Source organism: Theropithecus gelada, chromosome 9 (assembly GCF_003255815.1).
Source record: "Theropithecus gelada isolate Dixy chromosome 9, Tgel_1.0, whole genome shotgun sequence".
NCBI lineage: Eukaryota > Metazoa > Chordata > Mammalia > Primates > Cercopithecidae > Theropithecus > Theropithecus gelada.
The window spans coordinates 93383195-93408024 of NC_037677.1; the positions used below are offsets into that span (position 1 = coordinate 93383195).

A 24830-nucleotide genomic window follows, 5' to 3' on the forward strand; every position below is an offset into this window, starting at 1 on the left:
TGAAATATTTAAGAGTAAAGAGGTCTGAGGGGTATGATGGCAACAACTTATTTTCATATGGCTCAAGAAAATGCCATTTTGTACGCGGTAATTATGAAAAACAAAAAAGACTAAATAATAAGGCAAATATGGCAAAATAACAATTTGTGAATCTAGGTGAAGGGTATATAGCTATTTTTGTAGTATTCCTGCAACTTTTCTGTAAGTGTGAAATTACTTCAAAATAAAATAAAATATTGTAGTCTGTTAAGTGTGCAATAGCATTTTATATAAAGAAACAATGTATGTAACTTAAGAAATGCTTTATTGTTGAAAAATACTAACAATTATGTGAGCCTTCAGTGAATTGGAATCTTTTTGCTGGTGAAAGGTCTTGTCTTGATGTTGACTGCTGCCAACTGATCAAATTGTTGGTTGCGAAAGTTGGGGTGGCTGTGCAATTTCTTAAAAGAAGACAACAATGAAGTTTGCTGCATGGATTAACTTCTTTTCAGGAAAGATTTCTCTGTAGCATGTGAGGCTGTTTGCATTTTACCTGCAGTATAACTTCATTCAAAATTGGAGCCAATTCTCTCAAACCCCACTGCTGCTGTATGAACTAAGTTTGCTTAATATTCTATATCCTTTGTTGTTATTTCAACAGTGTTGACAGCATCTTCACCAGGGGTAGATTCCACCTCAAGAAACTACTTTCTTCAAAACATGATGTAGACTCATTTAAAAATAAACCACTTTTTTTTCCTCATCTATAACAAGCAACTCTTTATCCTTTCAAGTCTTGTCACGGGATTGTAACAGTTAAGTTACATCTTAAGGCTCCACTTCAAGTTCTCTTGCCATTTCCATAATATCTGCGGGTCCTTCCTCCACTGACATCTTGAACTTCTCCAAGTCATCCATGAGGGTTTGAATCAGCTTCTCCAAAACTCCTGTTAATATTTATATTTTGTTCTCTCTTGAATCACGAGTGTTCTTAATGGTGTCTAGAATGGCAAATCTTTTCTAGAAAGTTTCTAATTTACTTTGCTCAGATCCTTGTAGCCTTGCAAAATGTGTTTCTTAAGTAACAAGACTTGAAAGTCAATATTACTCTGGGATACGTGGGCTGCAGAATGGGTATTGTGTTAGTAGGCATGAAAACAACATTAATCTCCTTGTACATCTCCATCAGAGCTCTTGAATGACCAGGTGGATTGTCAATGAGCAGTAATATTTTTAAAGGAATGTTTTTTCTTTTTTCTGAGCAGTAGGTGTTAACTGTGGACTTAAAATGTTCAGTAAACCGTAATGTAAACACATGTGCTGTCATCTAGACTTTGTTGTTCTGTTTATAGAGTACAGGCAGTGTAGAGTTAGCATAATTCTTAAGGACCCTTGAATTTGGGGAATGGTAAATGAGCATTGGCTTCAACTTTGGTCACCACTGCATCAGACTTTAACAAGAGAGTCAACCTGTTCTTGAAGCTTTGAAGCCAGGCATTGACTTGTCCTCTCCAACTATGAAAGTCCTTGCTGGCATCTTCTTCCAGTATGAGGCCTTTTTGTCTACATTGAAAATCTGTTGTTTTGTGTAACCACCTTCATCAGTGATCTTAGAGTGATCTTCAGGATAACTTGGTGTAGTTTCTGTATCAGCACTTGCCACTTCACCTTGCACTTTTGTTATTATAGAGATGACTTCTTTCCTTAAACCTCATAAGCCAACCTCGACTAGCTTCCAGCGTTTCTTCTGCAGCTTCCTCATCTCTCAGCCTTCATAGAATTGAATATCTGGGTTAGGGTTTGGCTTAAGAGAATGTTGTAGCTGTAGTGGTCTTCTATCCAGACCACTCAGGCTTTCTTCATATAAGCAATAAAGCTGTTGTACTTTCTTGTCATTTTTGTGTTCACTGGAGTAGTGCGTCTAATTTTCCTTAAGAACTTTTTCCTTTACATTCACAAGTTGGCTAACTGACATAAGAGACCTATGTTTTGACCTGTCAGCTTTCAGCATGCCTTCCTCACTAAGCTCAATCATTTCTAGCTTTTGATTTAAAATGAGAGACATGCAAGTCTTTCTTTCACTTGAACACTAGAGGTCATTGTAAAGTATATTAACTGGCCTAATTTCTATTGTTTTGTCTCAGGGAATAGGAGGTCGGAGGAGAGGGAGAAAGACAAGGGAACAGGTGTTCAGTGGATCAGAACATACCTAACATTTATCAGTTTAGTTCACCATCTTATACAGGTGCAGTTTGTGGGACCTCAAAATAATTACTACAGTAACATCAAAAATCACTGATTAGGAATCACCACTATGAAATAATAACCATTAAAAAGTTTGAAATATTGCAGATATTACAAAAATGTGACACAAAGTGACCACATGCTCCTAGGAAAATGGCACTGCTAGACTTGGTTGACAGAGGGTTGCCCCAAACCTTTAATTTGTGAAAGACACAGTATCTGCCAAGTGCAATAAAGTGAGGTGTGCCTGTATTTTGTGCCATTGATCTGTATGTCTATCCTTACACCACTACCCCAGTGTCTTTATTATTATATCTTTATATGTAGAAATCTAGTAGTATGAGTCTTCTAATTTTTTTGTTTTTCAAACTTGTTTTGCTAATCTAGGTCTTTGATCTTTCTTTATAAAGTTTATAAAGATTATAATCATCTTACCAATTCTTGAAAAAGCCTTTTAGGATTTTGATTAGGATTGTATTGAAACTTAAATTAATTTAGAAAGAATTGGCACGTCAGTAGTAGTATTTGAGTTTACATAGTTTATCTCATCTGTATTCATGTTTAATTTCTCTCAGCAATTATTTTATACTGTCATTTCCCTTCAACCCAAATAACTTCCTAAAACATTTCTAGTGGCCCTGAGAGAGAGCTACTTTAAATTGTGGAGAAAAGCGTAGGGTCAACTTCTGTGCTTTCAATGGGGCCGCTCCAAAATGCAGGTGTTGCCAATATGATAGTATTAAGAGGTAGGGCCTTTTAAGAGGTGATTAGGCCATAAGAACTCCTTCCTTCTTAATGGAATTTAAAAAGGGACTTGGTGCAGTGCTAGGCTAGCTTACTTTCCCTTCTCTGCCTTCTGCCGTGTGAGAGTGCAGCAAGAACGCCCTCACTAGGCACTGAATGCTGTTTCCATGATCATGGAATTCCAGGTTCCAGACTGTGAGAAAATAAGCTTCTGTTATTTATAAATTACTTACTCTCAGGAATTTTGTTATAGCAGCACAAAATGGGTTAGACATACTCCATATTTGAAAATATATTTTAGATATTTTATAGCCTTTCCTAGAAAACATAATAAAGGCTCATATTAGATAATAAAAGTATATATTTGTAAAGCTTTTACTGTTATTACAAATTATGAGAAATATTTTTAATGTTATTATTAAAGCTTTTCCTGTTGGAAAATATCTCAGCCCATTTAGTATTGTATCTCCTCTGCTGCTTTGGGTGATGGATGGTGACACCAAAAAGCACTGGTAGTTTTTTTTTTTTTCTTTGAAATGGAGTCTCACTCTCTTTCCCAGGCTGGAGTGCAGTGGTGTCATCTTGGTTCACTGCAACCTCCGCCTCCCAGATTCAAGTGATTATTCTGCATCAGCTCCCGAGTAGCTGGGACTACAGGTGCACACCACCATGCCTGGGTAATTTTTTTGTATTTTTGGTAGAGATGGGGTTTCACCATGTTGGCGAGGCTGGTCTCAAACTCCTGACCTCAAGTGATCCACCGCCTTGGCCTCCCAAAGTGCTGGGATCACCGGCATGAGCCACCGTGCCTGGCAGCATTGATAGTTTCTATAGCTCTTTTTCTCTCTGCTTCTCCCTACCACCTTCCACAATTCCCTTAAAAGAAATGACTTGGGCCAGGCGCGGTGGTTCATGCCTGTAATCCCAGCACTTTGGGAGGCCGAGGCGGGCAGATCACAAGGTCAGGAGATCGAGACCATCCTGGCTAACACGGTGAAACCCTGTCTCTACTAAAATAAAATTAAAAAAAACCTAGCCAGGCGTGGTGGCAGGCGCCTGTAGTTCCAGCTACTCGGGAGGCTGAGACAGGAGAATGGCATGAACCCGGGAGGCGGAGCTTGCAGTGAGCTGAGATCGTGCCACTGCACTCCAGCCTGGGCGACAGAGCGAGACTCCGTCTCAAAAAAAAAAAAAAAGAAATGACTTGAAGGATATTGGGACGTGGGACACAAAGTAGTGCGTCTACCAGAGAACATAAGAACCTGAAGATAGATGACCTACACTTTCCCCTGAAAGCTGTATACAAAATTAAATTTTATATGCAAACATATATAAATACATTCTTCATTTGTTTCAGCAGCAGCAGTTAGGAAGTAAAAGAAAAATCCTTTCCATAATGACAGGAAAAAAGTAAGATAATAAGTATGTGGGAACTATATGAATAAACTTTGAAATCCATTAAAGTCCACTTGGGTAAATTTAAAGCAGTTCCTAAAAGAGAAGACTGAATATTTTAAGGATATTACTCTTTCTGAATTACTTTCTAGGTATAATGCTATTGTGATCAAAAACGCATTGTCTGTCTTTGGGGAGCTTTTGCGGGGGGGATAGCAGAATTCACTAATCTAGGTCTTTGATCTTTCTTTATAAGTGATTTTAAATATATAATCTGAAGAATAAAGCTAGAATGGCCAGGATATTTTAAAGATATAAATAATGAGAGGGGATTTTCCTTCCTCTAAATACTAAGACTTATGTAATTTTTAAAATATGCTACTGATGATGGATTTGAAAAATAAATCAATAAAAATGGAATTAATGTTTGTAGAACTATTATGATGATTTTATAAAAAGTAACCTCAAACATTGCTTGGAAAATTAAGTGTTATTCAGCAGATGGTGCTAGAATTATTGGTTAATCATTATATTCCTTCCAGTAAACTCATAGGAAAGGAAAAAAGCTATGTAAGAACAATAAACCATTAAAACATATTGCTCCTTACCAGTAATCAGAGAAGTGCAAATTGAAACAAAGAACCTTATTTTTTTTATTTTTATTTTTTTTTATTTTTTGAGACGGAGTCTTGCTCTGTCACCCAGGCTGGAGTGCAGTAGTGTGATCTTGGCTCACTGCAACCTCCGCCTCCCAGGTTCAAGCTACTCTCCTGCCTCAGCCTCCCTAGTAGCTCAGACTACAGGCGCACGCCACCACGCCTGGCTAATTTTTGTATTTTTAGTAGAGATGGGGTTTCACCATGTTGGCCAGAATGGTCTCGATCTCCTGACCTCATGATCCACCTGGCTCGGCCTCCCAAAGTATTGGGATTACAGGTGTGAGCCACCATGCCTGAGCCAAAGAATCATTTTATACCAATGAAATGTGATGTCTACAAGTGTGGCAACATTAGTACCCCCAACACTGCAAGTGGGAATACAAATTGGTGTAACTTTTTCTTAGAAAAAAGTTTAGGCCGGGCGCGGTGGCTCAACCCTGTAATCCCAGCACTTTGGGATGCCGAGACGGGCGGATCACGAGGTCAGGAGATCGAGACCATCCTGGCTAACACGGTGAAACCCCGTCTCTACTAAAAAATACAAAAAACTAGCCGGGCTTGGTGGCGGCGCCTGTAGTCCCAGCTACTCGGGAGGCTGAGGCAGGAGAATGGCGTGAACCCGGGAGGCAGAGCTTGCAGTGAGCTGAAATCGCGCCACTGCACTCCAGCCTGGGCGACAGAGCGAGACTCCGTCTCAAAAAAAAAAAAAAAGAAAAAAGTTTGCGAATATGTTTCCGTAAAGGAAGAAATTGTTTCTTTTGATTCATGCTTTCTCTTGTAGTAATCTATCCCAAGGAAATAATGAGAATCTAGAACAAGTTCATTAAAATGCAGTTATAGTAACAAAATAAAAAACTGGTCTAAGTGCAAATTATGGTACATTTATTAAGGTGTTTTTGGAGAATATGTAAAGATATAAGAAAGAAAATCCTAATATTGAGAATAGGTAAAATGATCTTCAGTGTGAATCTCATTTAATTTTTTTAAGTTAATATATCTGCATATGTGTTTTTTAGGGGAATGTATCAAATGATTAGCAGTTCATAGCTAAGATTGTTGAGAATACTAGTTGTTTTTACTTTTTCTTTATAACTTTGTGTACAAGGTAGCTTTTTTCAGGATCTTCCAGAGAATGAGAAAAACAAGCATTATTTATAAAAGCATAAACCTTGTAGGATTTCTGTGCAATATGTTTGTTTTAAGAAAAATGAAAATATAGATGATTGTGGCTTATAAATTTTTATTGATAAATGGTGAAACCTTTATTTGTATAGAGGAATAAAAGATAAAATAATACACGTCCCCAATTAAGTTAATATAAAGTTTAGTAGCTTAAATGGAATTGGTTTCAATTTACAGGTGGAAAGACTGTTTTTGAGATGGAGTCTCGATCTGTTGCCCAGGCTGGAATGTAGTGGCACGATCTGGGCTAACTCAACCTCCATCTCCCAGGTCCAAGCAATTCTCCCGCCTCAGCCTCCTGAGTAGCTGGGATTACAGGTGCGCGCCACCACATCCAGCTAATTTTTGTATTTTTAGTACAGACGGGATTTCACCGTGTTGATCAGGTTGGTTTCCAACACCTGTCCTCGTGATGCACCTGCCTCAGCCTCCCAAAGTGCTAGGATTACAGGCATGAGTCACCGTGCCCAGCCGAAAGACTCTTAATAGATTAAAACACAAATAAAAAGATACACTTGAATTTTTCAATATTGATTTCTCTTATGTAGTTCATTAAATAATTCACTTTGAAAAGACTTCTGACTCAACAATTTACAGCTCTCTAGTTTCTTGAAATTCCATAAGTTGAAGATTTTTATAGCATTTGTTTAATATATTTTTCTGCTAAGTGTTTTGTCAGGAAAAAAGTTGTGATGTTCACCTTAGCAAATTTCACAGCTTTGGCAAGACTTGTTTCTAAATACGACAACTCTCATTTAATGGAGGAAAATAATAAAATGATCTTTAAAATAATCCAGATTCAGAGGATTAAAATAAGATGGTAATAAGCTTTATAATCTTTAAATTGATTCTCTAGGTAAGATTACCTATATTATTTTTGTGTAACTGAATTTAAGCCAAAAATCCAATAAATAAACAGTATAGGACTATGAGAGATGGAGGAAACCCTTTGGGTTAATGGTGGTGTCACTGTAACAAATGGCTTAACTCTTCTACTGTCATCCCTCCCTCATGTTTTCAGTTGTTTATTAAGGAGAGAGCTTCTTAAAAACTTAAGGACTTACTTTCTACCTTAGAGCTATAGAGTCATAAGCTCTGGGAACTTCTAGGCATATATGCTTCTAAGAAGCTCACAGTAGATTATATAACAGTCGCTTCTGCCTATGAGCCAACCAATCTAGGTGGACCAGTTTCTGCATCCTGAAGGAAGCAACTCCTCCTAGGAAGTAGAAATTCCAGTTGAAATCTGCAACTTTATTTGTATTTTTTTTTTAAGATGGAGTGTCACTCTGTCACCCAGGCTAGAATTCAGTGGCGCAGTCTTGGCTTACTGCAACCTCAGCCTCCTGAGTAGCTGGGATTACAGACTTGCACCACCATGCCTGGCTAATTTTTGTATTGTCAGTCGAGATAGGGTTTTGCCATGTTGGCCAGATTGGTGTCAAACTCCTGCCCTCAAATGATCTGCTCACCTCGGCCTCCAAAAGTGCTGGGTTTACAGGCGTGAGCCACCGCACCTGGCCTACGTCTCCAGCTTTACTCCTATTTAGTTTTATGCCAACAACTTGTTTTTTAATAATAAATAAATATTCCTAAATGTATTAAGAATAATAAATGCAAAGAAAATGGTTTTTGAGTTACAGAAGAAGATTTCGCATCATTTTGTTATTTGCCATACTATACATAATGTATTATTTTAGAATTCAGCTGAGGGGAGACGACATGAGTTGGTTTCTTTAGCTTTTCCTTATCTTCTGGCGCTATTTTACTTTTTTTTTTTTTTTTTTTTTGTGAGACAGAGTCTGTCACTATTGCCCGGTCTGGAGTGCAGTGGTGCGATCTTGGCACACTGCTACCTCCACCTCCCAGGTTCAAGTGTTTTTCCTGCCTCAGCCTCTTGAGTAGCTAGAATTACAGGTGCATGCCACCACCCCCGGCTAATGTTTGTATTTTTAGCAGAGATGGGGTTTCACCACTTTAGCCAGGCTGGTCTCAAACTCCTGACCTCAGGTGATCTGCCTGCATTGGCCTCCCAAAGTACTGGAATTACAGGCTTAAGCCACTGCGCCTGGTCATCTCCTGGCTATTTTATTAGCTCTGTTTGTTGTATGTCATATAAACTTTTTTATTCTTATTGGTTCATTTTATTGGAAGGGTTGACGTCACAAACAGAATTCCAGCAGGGTGCCTGTAATCCAGCACTTTAGGAGGCCAAGGCAGGAGGATTGCTTGAGGTCAGTAGTTCTGCAACAACCTCGGCAATAGAGTGAGACTCCTTCTCTACAAAATATTTTAAAAATTAGCCTGGTGTGGTGGCACACACCTGTAATCCCAGCCACTTGGGAGGCTGAGGCGGGAGGATGGCTTTAGCCCAGGAAGTCAAGGCTTGCAGTGAGCCGTGATTGTGCCACTGCACTGAAGCCTAGGCAACAGAGCAAGATCCTGTCTTTAAAGAAAACAAACTTAACAACAACAAAAATAAACAGAGAACTCCAGAACTCTCTGGCTTAGAAAATCTCACACCTAAAAGTGTTGAAAATGATGAAGACCTGTGTGAATAGTAAAGAGACACCTGGAAGGTCCCTCATATTCGTAGCAACAGGTGAAATGACAGAACTGTTAGACGTTTATTTATTTATTTGATTCATGAATCAGGCAGTCTCCTGAGCCAGAGTAGGCTCTGAGGATTCCCCTGTTAGATGTTTAACAGAGAATCAGAATAAGAGACAAGCTAAGAGCCCTCCTGGGGTTGGAGGAAACCTCAAACATTGGCAACAGCATGCCCCTGCAAAGGGGCCCGGCTTTTACTGGATCGGGCAAAGGAAATTAGAAACTAGTTTCAGATGAATTTTTAAAACTTACCAAAATGAATGAGATGTAGCTAACAGTACTTAGAAGTTTAAATTTAAAAAGCAGATCTCAAATCAATACCCTAATCATCCACATTAGGAAACTAGAAAAAGAAGAGCAAACTAAACCCAAAGCAGGCAGAAAGAGGGAAATAGTAAAGATGCGAGAGCAGAAAGAAATGAAGTAATGTAAAAAATGATAAAATCAACAAAACTAAAAACTGTTGTTTTAAAAAAGATCAACCAATTAGGTAAACTTTAGCTCTGATCAAGAAAAATAGAAGACTCAAGTTACTAATCACAAATGAAATAGAGGAAGTCAGAAGTAAAAAAAATTGGGGAATACAGTGAACAATGTGTATGCCAGCAGTTTAGAGAATTTGATGAAATAGGCAAATTCCTAGAAAGTTACAAACTTACCAATACTGATGTAAGGCGAAACAGAAAATCTGAATAAACCTATGATGCAGATTGAATTGTGTCCCCCTAAAACATGAATCCACCCCTGGTACCTGTGAATGTGACTTTATTTGGAAATAACAGTAGTCTTCCCGCTTGTAAAGGGATGCCTGAAACTACAGATCGTACCAAATCCTATATATACTATGTTTTTTCCTGTACACACATACCTATGATAAAGCTTAATTTGTAAATTAATCACAATAAGAGATTAACAACTAATAATAAAATTGAACAATTATAACAAAAGTTATGTGAATATTCTCTCTCTTTTCTCAAAATATATTACTGTACTGTACCATGGGTAACTGTGGAAAGCAAAACTGCAGTTAAGAGGAGACCACTTTGCAGATGTAATCAATTTATGATGAAGTTATACTGGATTAGAGTGGACCCTAAATCCAATGACTGTTGCCTTATAAGGAGAAAGAGACTTGGAGACACAGACACACACACAGAGGGAAGAGGACCATGTAAAGATGGAGACAGAGATTGGAGTTACACTGCCACAAGGCAAGGAATGCCAAGGATTGTCAGCAACCACCAGAAGCTAGGAAGAGGCAAGGAAGGACTCTTCTCTAGAGCTTTCAGAGGGAAAATGACCATGCTGACACCCTAATTTTGGGTGCCTGGATTCCAGAGCTGTGAGAGAATAAATCTCTGCTGTTTTAAGCCACCCAGTTTGTGAAAAAATGTAGCACCCCTAGGGAACTAATACAACTTAGAGCAAGCATTGAGATTAAATTAGTAATTTATAAACTTCCATCAAAGAAAAGCCTATGGCCAGGTATCTTCACTGGTATATATATTTTTTCTTTCTTTTTTTAAATAGAGATGGGGTCTCATGATGTTGCGCAGGCTGGTCTCGAACTCCTGGGCTCAAGCGATCTGCCCGCCTCAGCCTCCCAAAGTGCTGGGATTACAGGTGTGAGCCACCACGCTCTGCCTTCACTGGCATATTCTATTAGACATTTAAAGATGAATTAATACCATTTCTTCACAAACTTTTTCAAAGTATAGAAGAAGAGGGAAGACGTCCTTATTCTGTGAGGCCAGTATTATTTATACGAAAGCTAAAGATATCACAAGAAAACTACAGACAAATACCATTTATGAGTACCAGCACAAAAAAGTCCTCAACAAAACATTAGCAAACCAAATTTTGCAATATATAAAAAGTGTTACATACCACAACCAAATGGAATGTATCCCAGGAGTGCAAAGTTGGTTTAACACCCTATCTATCTATCTATCTATCTATATCTATTTATTTATTTATTTATTTATTTTGTCTCACCCTGTCGTCCAGGCTGGAGCACAGTGGCACAATCATGGCTCACTGCAGCCTTGACCTCCCAGGCTCAGGAAATATTCCTGCCTCAGCCCCCAGGTAGCTGGGACTACAGGTGTGCACCACCATGCCCAACTGTTAATAATTTTTTAACTGATCTGTAGAGACGGGGGTCTCCCTCTGTTGTGCTCAGGCTGGTCTCGAACTCCTGGGCTCAGGCGATCCTCCTGCCTCAGCTTTCCAAAGAGCTGGAATTACAGGCATGAGCCACTGTACCTGGCTGGTTTAACACTCTTACGTCAATTACTGTAATACAATGTATTAATACAGTAAGTGACACAGACCACATGATCATCTCTGTAGACACCCTCCAAAATAGCATTTGGCCAAATCCAGCACTTTTTCTTGATGTAAAAACAAACCCAACAAACTAGGAATAGAAGGGAACTTTCTCAACCTGAACTACAAAAACACCCAACTAAAAGATGGAACAGCTTCCCCCAAAATCAGGAACAAGGCAGGATGTCCACTCTCACCATGTACATCCACCGTTGTACATGAGGTTCTAGCCAGGGAAATTAGGCAATAAAAAGAAACCAAAGTCATTCACATTGCAAAAGAAGAGGTAAAACTGTCTCGGTTTACAGATGACATGATGATGTATATAGAAAATCCCAAGAAATCTGCAAAACACTGTTAGAGTTTAACAAGTTCAGCAAGGTTCAGAATACCACATCATTTTTAAAAAAACATAATTGTATTGCTATACACTAGCAGTGAACAATATGAACATGAAAGTTTGAAAACTACAGTAGCGTCAAAAAAATACAACACTTAGGAATAAATATAAAAGAAGTATAAGACTCATATGTTGTAAATTACAGAATATTGCTGAAAGAAATTACATGGAAAGACATGTTCATGGATCAGAAGACTTAAAATTGTTACCATGGTATTACTTCCCAAATTGATATGCGGATTCAGTGCATTTTCTACCAAAATCCCAACTGACTTATTTGCAGAGATTCACAAGCTGGTCCTAAAATTCATATGAAAATTTAAGAGACTTCAAATAGTCTAAACAATCTTGTAAAAGAAGAACAAATTGGGAGGATTTACACTTTACCAGTTTCAAAACTTACTATAAAACTACCTTGGGCAGCTTAATGTGATGCTGGCTTGAGGATAGATATATAAATAGTGGAATAGAATCGAGTGTCCAGAAGTAAAATGTATGGCCAGTGACTTTAGACAAGAGTTCTAAAACAGTTCTTTGGGGGAAAGAATTGTTTTTTCACCAAAAGGTGCTGGAACCAAGTGAGTATCCACATGCGAGAGAATGGGGTTGGACCCGTTCCTTATGCCATACACTAAATTAACTTGACATGTATTATAGGCCTAAAAGTAAGCCCTAAAACTATAAAATTCTTAGAAGAAAGCATAGGGTTAAATCTTCATGGCCAAGTTTTTTAGGTATAACATCAAAAGCACAAGTGACGAAAAATACATAGATTGGAATTCACTAAAATTAAAGCTTTCGTGCTACTAACAGTACCGTCAGTACTATCAAGTAATAAAACTCAAAGAATGGAAGAAAATATTTGCAAATCATATATCTAATAATGGACTTGTTTCAGAATATATCAAGAATTCTTACAGTGCAACAGTAAAATGGTAAATGACTCAATAAAAAATGAGCAAGGATCTCGGCCGGGTGCGGTGGCTCACGCCTGTAATCCCAGCACTTTGGGAGGCCGAGGCAGGTGGATCATGAGGTCAAGAGATGGAGACCATCCTGGCCAACACGGTGAAACCCCATCACTACTAAAAATACAAAAAGCCAGGCATGATGGTACGTGCCTACAGTCTCAGCTGCTCGGGAGGCTGAGGCAGGAGAATCATTTGAACCCGGGAGGCGGAGGTTGCAGTGAGCCAAGATCGCACCACTGTGCTCCAGCCTAGGCAACAGAGTGAGACTCTGTCTCAAAAAAAAAAATCAATGATCTGAATGGACATTTTTCCAAAGAAGGTATAATGTGCCAATAAGCACATGAAAAGATGTTCAACATCATTAGTCAATTAGGAAAATACAAACCTTAAACCATGAGATGTACCACTTCTTATCTACTAAAATGGGTGTAATAAAAAAGATAACAAGTGTTCATAAGTATGTGGAGAAGTCAGAACCCATATACATTGTTTTTGGAAATATAAATGATGTAGCTGCTTTGGCAAATGGTTCAGCCTTCCTCAAAATAGTTAATGTGATAGAGAAATTTATAAAAGAGAATGTTGGCAAATACAGCTATAATAAAGGTTCTCATTATTTATAAGACCTAAAATATTTCATTTAAATTTTTTAATACATTATATAGCAAACTTACTGTGCCTTATATAGCAGTGTTTAAGGATTATTATTTTAGTTTGACTATGCCAGTGCTTCATATTAAGCTTTTTACAATATATAATCCATGCTAAATACATATTTTGGTTGTGCTTTTCACATAAATCTTAGGATGAGAAATTATAGAAAGCCGGTTGCAAATATCAGTGGGTATTTTTTAAATTTTTGAGGGAATCATTTGTGCATTATAACATGTCTTCAATGTGTTATTCCTTTTCATTGTGCTATGTCCCATTTTCTTATTTAGAGCACTTAGATATGGAAATAAAGACATTAATTCATACATTAAAGTGATTTCAAATAAATTATATGCGCTAGAACTTAAAGAACACTTAAATATGCACTTAGCTTTTTAAAAATACTTTTATTTTCTGTTATTGTAAGATACAAGAGTGGAGGTAGGTGCAAAGTATTGTCAACTTGGTCCAGTGCTCCTGCAGTCTGGGATTAGAGGCTGGGAATCTCAGGGATGATTATAGTACAGCGTATTGGAACTTTTTGGTCAGAGAAACTTTCTGATCTACTTTTCTTTTTTTGAGACAAAATCTTGCTCTGTCACCCAGGCTGGAGTGCAGTAGCATAATCTCAAGTGCAACCCCCACCTCCCAGGTTCAAGTGATTCTCAGGCCTCAGCCTCCTGAGTAGTTGGCATTACAGGCATGCGCCACCATGCCCAGCTAATTTTTGTATTTTTAGTAGAGACTGGGTTTCACCATGTTGGCCAGGCTGGTCTCGAACTCCTGACCTCAAGTGATCCGCCTGCCTCAGCCTGCCTAAGTGCTGGGATTATAGGCATGAGCCACGGCGCCCGTTTGGATTCACTGTTTATATTTCAGAGCTGTTCAAACATAGATATACTGTAACAAAAGACAATGCATTGCTTACACTCAGAACATGCAGTGCATTCTAGTTTTCAGTTCATTTTGCTAGTGCTGCTTTTGACCAGTTAATCTATTTTACAACCCATTAAAGGTTTGAGAACCACAGTTTTTGAAAAGTAATCTAAAGACAGAATAGTGAATTGAGATGTATTCTGAGTTTTTCTTCCTAATGGCCTTTTAAAAGTGTTTGTGTTTTGTGTCTGGTGAAAAATAGATCTCATGCTAGGATCCTCAAATGAGATTTGGAATTTAAAATTTTTTTTTTCTTGTAAATTAAAAACATTCTGTCTGAATTGAGTTGCCTGTGAAAGATAACTATAGTATAATAGAGTGCTTTCAAGGAAATTATCCCTCTGGCACTTAAAGTTTAATTAGACTAAGTTTTGAACAAAACTCATAGTAAAAAAAAAAGTGGATAAAATCCAACTAAAGAATATGTTTACATTTATTTTGCTTTTATACTTTTTCATAAAATTTATACTGAAGTTTTAAAATATTTTAATTGCATCAAATTAATTTGCCTTATTTGCTACTAACTTTGTCTTTGATTTCGTATCTGTGCTTTTGTTATTGAATGGGAAAAGACTTGTGCAACTATTTCACCAAGTATTTTTGCAGGGACACTTAGTCGGTCTGGATGAACCAGCTTCGGGAGCTGGGCAAGAAGCTCTGCTTAAACAAGAGCAAGCAAAAATCATTCGATTCGAGAGACAAGCAGAAGAATTCCTCAATGCAGTCTTTTATAGAAAAGGTTGGTTTCAGTGAAGATGATATTTAGCATCTGCTTGTCTTGTATTATTAATCTCCTTAATTTCGATGTCATTTTTAAAGTTCCTCTTAAAAAGATTATTCTTTATTGATGATATAATTTATATTGTTCTATATCCCTTGGGTCAAGTTCAAATTGGAATTAGGTTTAAGGTAAACCCTGTTTGCCACATTTAGGCTCTGACGTGATGGTGAGTTAATAGTTTAGAAAATTATTACGAAATTCTAAAAATGTTAAGCTCTCAGTAGTACTATATTTTGTTAGACAACTTATAGAGACAGTTACTGTTTTAATCACTGATAACTAAAACCAACTGTGGTTTTTTTTTTCTTTTAGTGATTCCAACCTGAAATTTCATTTGGAGAGAAAATGTAGTTATATCATAAAATTAGATTTGTAAGCATTTTTTTCCTTGATACAGTCTTGTTTCACTAAAATTTTCTATATTAAAATTAGGGAAATTATTATTATGTAGTAAAACTTTTCCCGCTGCATTTGAGGTGGCATTTAATAGCTCACCCTCTTGCATTTTAAAAATTTATCTTTCTCCTTGAAACTTTTGTAGGCATATTTTACATTTCTTTTGAAATACAGAAAAGTTCTTCAGTCATGGAGTCTTGAAGCTTATAAATCCTTCATAGAGGCATTCAGATTTATTCTCTATTCACAAAGCATAATTGCCATCAGCCAGAACCTTCAGGAAAGTTCCCTTCATATTGCCTTCTAGTGAACAGTCTTTACTTTTAAGAAATTCTAAATGGATTTATACTTCTTATACTTTTCCTCCATTTCCAAGATGGTGGTTACTATGATGGGTTCTAAAAGTTTCATACAAACTCTTGATAATCTTAAATATTCTTATTTAATCTTCAGCAGACTCAGTGATTCCATTTTCTTTAATAATTCTTCATATGTTCTAGTTTACACCTCTCATTCCTCTGGAAATTCCCTCCTTCCCTTTGACATTGGTTAAAAGTCTCATAAGTGCTGGTTCTGTTGGGTTTCTTTACAGTTGGACACTAACTGGGCTTCTGCTTAATGTGATCAGTATTTCCAAAAGGTGGTGTGAAGTGCAGTGTCATATAAAATTAAGAAATGCACAGAGATTATTGTCTGTGGCACTTTTTTCCCCATTTTCTTCCATGAGCACTCTAGACAGAATTAAATCGTTTACTACATCCTTAATTCTCTGTAAACACCCACTAGCATCTCCTGACCTAAATCTCCCAGCTCAGTCTCCTATGTCTTATTATTCCTGCACACTGCTCAGAATTCCAAAATTATGTTCAAAATAATTGTTTTTTTAGTTTTATGAACATTTGATTGTTAAAAGCAAATTTAAGTATCAACAACTGGTAGAGCAGTTCTATCAGTTTGCTTACCAAATAAAATGTCTTTGCAGCTCCTCTCCTGAAGGATGTACACAGAGTCATTGATCTGATGTGTTGTTATAGCAAGCTTCATTATCTGAAAAGAGGACTTCCTCTCCCTAATTTACGTGGAGGAACCACTTTTCATCCACTCTTTGCTTAGGGGACATTAATAAAGTCAATCATAAGACTCCTACAGAAAAGTTCTGTCGCACTTTTCTACTAGTCCCATCCCTTTGTCATAGAGGAATAACTTTAAAGTTTTTATAAAGTTTTAAGAAATTAAGCTTTTGGGTTATAACCTTTAGGGGGGGAATTCGTACCTCAGAATCAGTCTCAGGATAGATTTCAAAAGATGGGAATGCTCTGAAATTGTAAGTTGAGTTTATTTGTTTAAGTACAGGCATGTGATGCCCAGAGAAAGAACTCTTGCTCTGGAATTTGGATATTTTCTTCCCCTTTATGTATTAATATTGATATTTTTAGGTATAATTCTCTTGTAACCATCTCCAAGATAGCCATTAGTACTCTTTAAATTAATACCGAAAATGTTTAGTATCCAGGGATATAATGGACATTTTAATCTGAAGAGAATCTTTTGTTTTAATAAATAATTCAGATGCTTAGATTTGGTCCCTTGTTTCAAAGTATTGTAAATTCTGTGTTTTAAATAATTTGTGTAAAGATTATGTATAGTTAAGTAGAATCAGAGATGGAATAAAAGTAGGCTTTTATGATATGGAATCCATAATAAATTTCATTTTAAGAACAGTAAACCTTCTACAAATGTCATAATGACATTTCTTTTCAGCTTGCTTTGTCACTTGTATTAAAAAGGTTAGATTTGCCTTTTAAGATATACTGTGATGTAACATGTTTTTCTGCAGTTTTATTTTTGATCTGATTTGTTGCTTTTATTTGACTCAGTTGTGCTGTGTTCCCCTGGGTGTGGATATGTTTGTAGATGTGTATTTTAAGTATGTCAAAGAATGAAATCTGTTCAATAAATTTTCACAAGATAGAGAAATTCAAATGGCAGAGATGTATTTCATAAACACTGTCTTGTCTCATGACTGTGTTTTCATTCAATAAAGAGACAAGATTCTGCAGACATTGAGTGCTCAAAGATAGTGGTATATGGTCCTTGTCCTAATATCTTTGACTCTTCACAGAGCTCTTTATTAATACTACTTAAACACAGAGGCATCTCATAAATTCATAAATTTTATTTTACTTTTTGTATGGAAATTTCCTTTATGTATTACATGTTCTCCAACTATTCAGGGGTGAAAAGGTAAACTAATGTACTAAAACTTGAAATTTATACAATGGGTCATATGGAGATTTATGTAGGGAGAAAAATGGGTCTTAACTGGAAAGTTAAATGACTATTAAGAAAATTCAGTGGATGGAGATATTTAAAAAGCAGTGTATGTATAAAATGTTTATTAAAACACTGAGGAACCATTTTCAGTAACTGTAGCAACTTCTGAACCTTACCTGGTTCCATACCTTTATTTTTAAACCACGGGAAATACTTACAGTCTCTATTTATGGAGAGGACATTTCAAGTTATAAATACTGCTTAGTATGACAGAAACATTGTTACTAGTAGAGTGAGCCTCACTAAACCCCAGAAGATGAAATAAATAGCACAACTTTGTGAGCATCTTCTGGTATTATCATCCTTTAGGGGGGGAAAAAACCTGTTCTTAGGAGTCCTATGAGGTTTTGATGATGTATTTGTTTGTTTGTTGTTTATTGTGGAGATTTTAGATTTTAGTTAGTAATTAGAGTCAGTTTTTCTTTAACTTTATAAATTAAACTCTTAATTTGTAAGTTCCTTACAGCTCCAAAATACTGTGGGTAAAGTTATTTGCCTTCTATAGCTAATCTTTAAAATTTTAGACTAAAGAGGCCGGGCGCGGTGGCTCAAGCCTGTAATCCCAGCACTTTGGGAGGCCGAGGCGGGTGGATCACGAGGTCAGGAGATCGAGACTATCCTGGCTAACATGGTGAAACCCCGTCTCTACTAAAAATACAAAAAACTAGCCGGGCGTGGTGGCGGGCGCCTGTAGTCTCAGCTACTTGGGAGGCTGAGGCGGGAGAATGGCGTGAACCCGGGAGGCGGAGCTTGCAGTGAGCCAAGATCACGCCACTGCACTCCAGCCTGGGAGCACAGCGAGACTCCGTCTCAAAAAAAAAAAAAAAAAAAAGACTAAAGAAACCTTGGTTTCGTGAGAACTGTCTTGGAAAGCCTCAAAGGTGTCTTGGGAAGCAAAGGTCACAGGTAAAACAGTAAGACCAGGGGAAGAGTTTTAATCGAGGGTCTATCACTAATCCCCTATATAAATTTGTAGTGGCCACCTACTCTTTTGATCACATTTCCCTTTTTTTTTTTTTTTAAGGACTATTTCATGTTGATTGACTATTTAGTATTCAACTCAATTGAATACACACTTTAGACCAGGCAAGATTAGGTATATAGAGGTACACAGAGGTAAACAAACACATTTTCTTCATTTTATTTTTTTTAAAAGGGCTATTTCATGCTGATTGATTTGATTGACCTGTTTAGTATTCAGCTAAATTGAATACACACTTTAGATCAGGCAAGATTAGGTATTTAGAGGTACACAGAGGTAAACACACACAGTCTCAGCTCTTGAGAAGCTTAGTCTTCCTGATTGACTATTATAGTGTGGTAATTATAGAGGCATGATGATAATATATTTATACAAGTCATTTTCCCTTTCATCTTAACCTCTTTTGCCCTTCAGAGTCTCTCCCAGTGCTAAAAGGTTTTTGAGTTAATGAGTTCTTATGGTCTAAACTTAACACTGACTAGATATTGATAATTTAGATGTTTATTTCATTATTTCCCTATTGTTTTACTAGTTGACAGAGTTTATTTAAAGTATCCTTGGAAAATACGTGGTTTTTCTTAGGTTTTTGAGATTTGACATTTAAACACCTAGCCCAGAGGTTCTGAAATTGTGGTCCCCAGACCAGCAGAATCTAAGAACTTGTTCGAGTGCCAGTTGAGTGCCAACTTGAGCCCACCCTAGAACTACTGAATCAGAAACTCTGGGGAGAGAACCCAACAATCTGTTTTTGCAAGCCATCAAGGTGATTCTGATGAACATTAAAGTGTGAGAATGGTTGCCCTAGCCTAAAATGGATCTGAAAATTAAGTATCTCCTTTTATAATCTTGGTACGCCTTCTGCCTTTAATATAAAGTAAATTCAGCACTCATGAACTCAGTAATGCATTCTTCAAATATTTAGGAGAAGGTGACTGAGGAAAAAATCTAGGGAAACCTGATGTGACCTTATAGGTATGTTAACATGAGAGTAATTATTTCCTAAGAGAAGGGTTTTGGGATTTCTGTGTCAGGTAAGTGATTCTTGCCCAGAAGATATTCTAGTTGTTATCCCTTTATTTAATTTTATAATGTTCGATTATTATATGGGGGAAAATGTTTAGAATTATTTTAATGAAAATTTTATTTTTAAAAATCGACAACTCAAAAGCTTAGAAAACATAAGTCAAAGGGGAGATACTATTTTTAAGATAACTGCATTTTAAGAAAAATAAAATGAAATTTTATGTTTACTTGAAAGCTGTTTTTTTAAGTACATTGTCCCACTTTAAAAGTAAATAAATCTTTATTTACAGACAGTCCCTGGGTCTCCGACCCCAATATTCCCCTAGTGGCCCGTGAGATCATGCAGCGAATGATCCAACAATTTGCTGCTGAATATACCTCAAAAAATAGCTCTACTCAGGACCCCAGCCAGCCCAATAGCACAAAGAACCAAAGCCTGCCGAAAGCATCTCCAGTCACCACCTCTCCCACGGCTGCAACTACTCAGAACCCTGTGCTCAGCAAACTTCTCATGGCTGACCAAGACTCACCTCTGGACCTTACTGTCAGAAAGTCTCAGTCAGAACCTAGCGAACAAGGTATGGTCTGATGTCAAGGTCTCCTCTATCTTATCAGAATACTTTAATTTAGGGAGGAAAAAAAAAAGTGTTGGCAAGTAGAGCATCAGCAACAATAATAGCATAAAAACTAATGTGATTTTTAAATTATTTCTTACTATGCAATGATGGAGAAGTACAGCTAAAGTTGTTACAGCCTTATCTGTCAGCAGTTCATGGTCATGATTGATGTACCACTCAGGAAAGTCAGGTGGTTAACAGTTGTCACTAATCTTTCATTTGCTTGATATTTATATAAGCATTTTATATTTTCCATAGTATTTTTATGTTTTTTAAAACTCCTATGGAAAACTAAGTTTTCCCCGTAACTATAAATTTTCTAGGACGAGCACCTATCTGAGAAATATGCCTCTACTTGTAAGTATAAGTTATATGCTCTGCAAATGAGATCATAAGGAAAAACATGTATTTGAATTTTGAAAAGAAACTACTAGGGTTACAAATAGAGAAAGCAGCAAAACATACTTTAGGTTGTTAAGTATATTCAATGTTTTATAAATACAGAAACACATACATAAACACACACATCCACTGACTAACTTGAAAGTATTTCCAAAAGGAAATTTGTTGATGAGGACACTAAATGATGAAGTTAAGAGGTTATCAGTTTTGTTTAGCAAATGTTTCTTGAGTCTCTGAAGTTTATTTTCTTCAGTAGATATTCCTGTTGCTTTGTGATCTCATTTTACCTTTAATTTACAAAAATTGAAGCAAGCATTTCAACTCAGCCACTGTTTGAACCACTACAAATTGTAAATTGGTGATGTCTGTACTAATGAGATTTTATTGTCATAGAAATCTTGAGTATACAGAAAGGTTATGAGATTATGTAGATTTATTGGTGAGAAATACATGCTTATTTTGGAAAATATATTTAATTCTTAAATAACCTCTTTGAAATGAATTTTCTTTTGAGTAGTTTTCCTTTGCTTTTATCCTTTTCCTGTGTGGTGAACAGCAAACAAAATATCTGAGTTCTGAGAGATTTATTGACAGGAGACCTCCTCCTTGTTCACATTTCTGATGTACCTTTGGTTATCATATTTACAAAGTTGTATCTTTTTTATTGATGATTGTTTTCCACAAATTGGTAGTTTTCATTAAAGATCTCTTCACTCTAAATATTCCGTCAGAAGCTTCAGGTTTATATTAGGAGAATGACAACATAGAATTATATTTAAACTATTAATGGAGGTTAACATAAAATGATACCACTTAGTCTAATTTAACTGGTTATAACTACTGTTACACTTAAGAGATGATACATTGTATTGACAGCATGCTCTTACAAAGAGGAATTTGAACTACATGATAGCATTATAGTATGTAGACTTCAAATGAAGTAAAAAAATTTTAAATTATATTTCCTTAATGAATGTGTTTTCAACTAAAAAGCACAATATTTTTAGTGGTAGACTTAAAATATATTGCCTGTTTGATTAGACAAATTGACTATTTGACTTGTCTTTAAATAATAGTGTCTTTGGTTGGAAATGTTGTAAGCAGTACATTTGCTACTTAGATGTATAATTGGGTTAGATGTCTAATAGGATAATTGGTTCTATAAGCTTATAATTATATTTTTAGAAATATTAGTGACTCTAAAGGACGAAACTCTTACTTATGAGTGTAGTGATTTTTTGTTTACAAACTCAATTGCCTGTTTATTTCTAACAGCCTGAAATAAAATGTCCTCCGATACAATTTGTAAGTAGCTTCTACCCTGGGGTAATTTTTAACGTAACTAGATTGTAAGACCCCTCTGCTGGCCAACTGAAAGTCAAAGACATTGTGTATTATCTTATTCTGTTAATTTCGGTCAGAGTGGTAGCTTTAAAATATTTCTTTTCCAGGTATTTCAATAAGGAGAAAAATGTCTTTGAGGGGAAAGAAAGTCTTCTAATTTTATGTATTAACATGAATTTGCGATTTGGTCTAGTTGCAGTAAAAAATGGTTGTACTTCCAGGCTCTCATCAATATCAAGACAGTTTCATTCTTCTTTCTTTCAGCTTTCTTCACCAATTTTTAATGTCTTCTTAATTGAAAAATTCTTACATTCATAAAATCCAGTAATTGAATTTTGAATCTCTGCAATTTTTTTTAAAAGACTGAATACAGGCCGGGCGTGGTGGCTCACGCCTGTAATCCCAGCACTTTGGGAGGCGGATCACCAGGTCAGGAGATCGAGACCATCCTGGCTAACACGGTGAAACCCCGTCTCTACTAAAAATACAAAAAATTAGCCGGGCGTAGTGGCGGGCGCCTGTAGTCCCAGCTACTCGGGAGGCTGACGCGAGAGAATGGCGTGAACCCGGGAAGTGGAGCTTGCAGTGAGCCGAGATCGCGCCACTACACTCCAGCCCGGGCGACAGAGCGAGACTCTGTCTAAAAAAAAAAAAAAAAAAAAAGATTGAATACAAGTATACATTTTTTATAGTGGTCTAGAAAACTGTTAGGACACACCCAAATCATAAATCATTAACTAATTCATCTTACAGTAAGACCATCTTGTTTAGTATATACATGTGCTTTAATGACAAAAACTTACATTTAAAAACAATTTTTATATCTTATTTAAAATTTTCTATATCCAACTTGTATGTACTTTTGGAGTTTCAGGTAGATTTAGCTCTTGAGGGATTTGGTTCTATAGTTTGTATGCCACTGTGGGACATTAAAAACTTGTATGCTTTGATCAAGGAAAATTTAGAAAATGGAGTCTTAAAAATTCTGGTAACAGCGGACCTCATGCTATGTAAACTGCTATTTCTAGTATTTCACTATATCTTAACATCTTCAGTAATATGTTTTACCTTTTCTTTTTGCCCCATTAATAATATATTTAGCCCTTGAGGATATTAAGTATAACATGCCTTGCTAAATTTATGTTGTTTCAGGATTGAATTGATTTTTATAACTCAAATATATGACTAGCGTATCTGCTTATTTGAATAAGCCTACTTACTGCTTTTTCATTTTTAGCCTACTCAGTTTACATTTGCTCCTAGCTTTTAATATCCTCAGGTGTTTCTTTGTGTCTCTGCAGACGGTGTACTTGATCTGTCCACTAAGAAAAGTCCATGTGCTGGCAGCACTTCCCTGAGCCACTCTCCAGGCTGCTCCAGTACTCAAGGGAACGGGTAAGGGAGAATATTTGTAGCCTTACACAGTTTTATATAGATAATTCATCAAAGGTTGATGCCAGTCTCCTTTTACATTTTAAAAAATAACCCTTCTAAGTAAGTCATTTATAAATATGGACCATAGATCAAGTAAAAATGCAATCTGTGCAAAGTAAAATTGGCTAGTACAGATGAGTTTTTGTCAGTTTAGTACAAATAGTAAATAACCATGAGTATGGCAATTATTTCTTTAGACTTTTTGTTGTGGCATGTTTTGGAGTGTGAAACTCAAGTTAAATAATTCTGAAGTTTAGATATAAAGACATTGTTATGTGCGTTGAAGCAGTTTAATGAAAACTGAGCTCCAATACTTGGTATCTCTAGTGGGATTTGTGTGTATGTGTGTTCATTTTTGTTTCTTTTGGGTTTGATTTTGGTGGTTGATTTAAACTGTACTTTAACTCTGGCAGTTCAGAAAATGTAGTTTTCTGAAAGACTGATTGTAGATGTTGATGCATAACCGTCTTAGGCTACCAAGACATTATTACTTGCTCAGTTTTGATAATGCTTAGGAGACTAAAGTAAATTCTCTGACTCCCTGATTTTATAGTATAAGAACTGTCTTCTCCCTGTGTGTATCTAATAACCAACTAGAAAAGTCAGATAGTAATAAAGACATTCAGATACCATGTTGAAAAGCATTTCTATAAAACTGTGTGACAAAAAATCAACTTTATCTAGATACGAAAAATAACTTGGTAAGTTTAAATTAGTTAATACTTAGTCTTATTTAACTTTCAGATTATCAATGTGGGGAAGTTACTTAGATATTAAAGGAACAAGTGGATGCTAAGTGGACTAACCTTCAAATAGAAGGATTCCTTTACAGACTTCTAAAATCTCCCTTTCTCTAAAATTCCAAAACTTTTCATTTCCAGAAAGTACTAATTTAGTCCATTATGCATAGTTTACTAATCTTTTTCTTAACTCTTTCTTTTCACTATGGTTTATACTAGATAGAAGTCAGCATGTTCCCAAATCTTTGGGTTCTATTTATATATCAAAAGGTACTTGAGCTGAGTGTGGTGGCTCACGCCTGTTATCCCAACACTTTGGGAGGCTGAAGTGGGCAGATCACCTGAGGTCAGGAGTTCGAGACCAGCCTGGGCAATATGGCAAAACCCCGTCTCTACTAAAAATGGAAAAATTGGCCAGGCGTGGTGGTGTGCACCTGTAGTCCCAGCTACTCAGGAGGCTGAATTGGGAGGATTGCTTGAGCCCAGAAGGTCACAGCTGCAGTGAGCCATGATCACAGCACTGCACTCAAACCTGGCTGGCAGAGCGAGACCCTGTCGCCAAAAAAAAAAAAAACCTCGAGTTGTGTAATTTAAGGACACATGTAAAAGTCCATGTGCAGTTTGCATAAACACATCCTTTGCTTAAGATTCACTGTAAACTTGGCTACCAGGTTC

At 36.6% G+C, this 24830-nt stretch overlaps 1 protein-coding gene across 7 annotated transcripts in view; it reads left to right on the forward strand.

The window, feature by feature from the left end:
* Positions 1 to 24830, forward strand: part of LCOR (ligand dependent nuclear receptor corepressor) — a 155405-nt gene that overhangs the window by 95766 nt on the left and 34809 nt on the right. For all 7 annotated transcript variants that reach the window (XM_025397622.1, XM_025397625.1, XM_025397629.1 and 4 more), the window contains 3 exons: positions 14709 to 14841; positions 19909 to 20196; positions 23283 to 23376. In XM_025397622.1, coding sequence (XP_025253407.1) covers positions 19959 to 20196; positions 23283 to 23376 — 332 coding nt within the window. In that variant the 5' untranslated portion in view covers positions 14709 to 14841; positions 19909 to 19958. The remainder of the gene's footprint in view (positions 1 to 14708; positions 14842 to 19908; positions 20197 to 23282; positions 23377 to 24830) is intronic.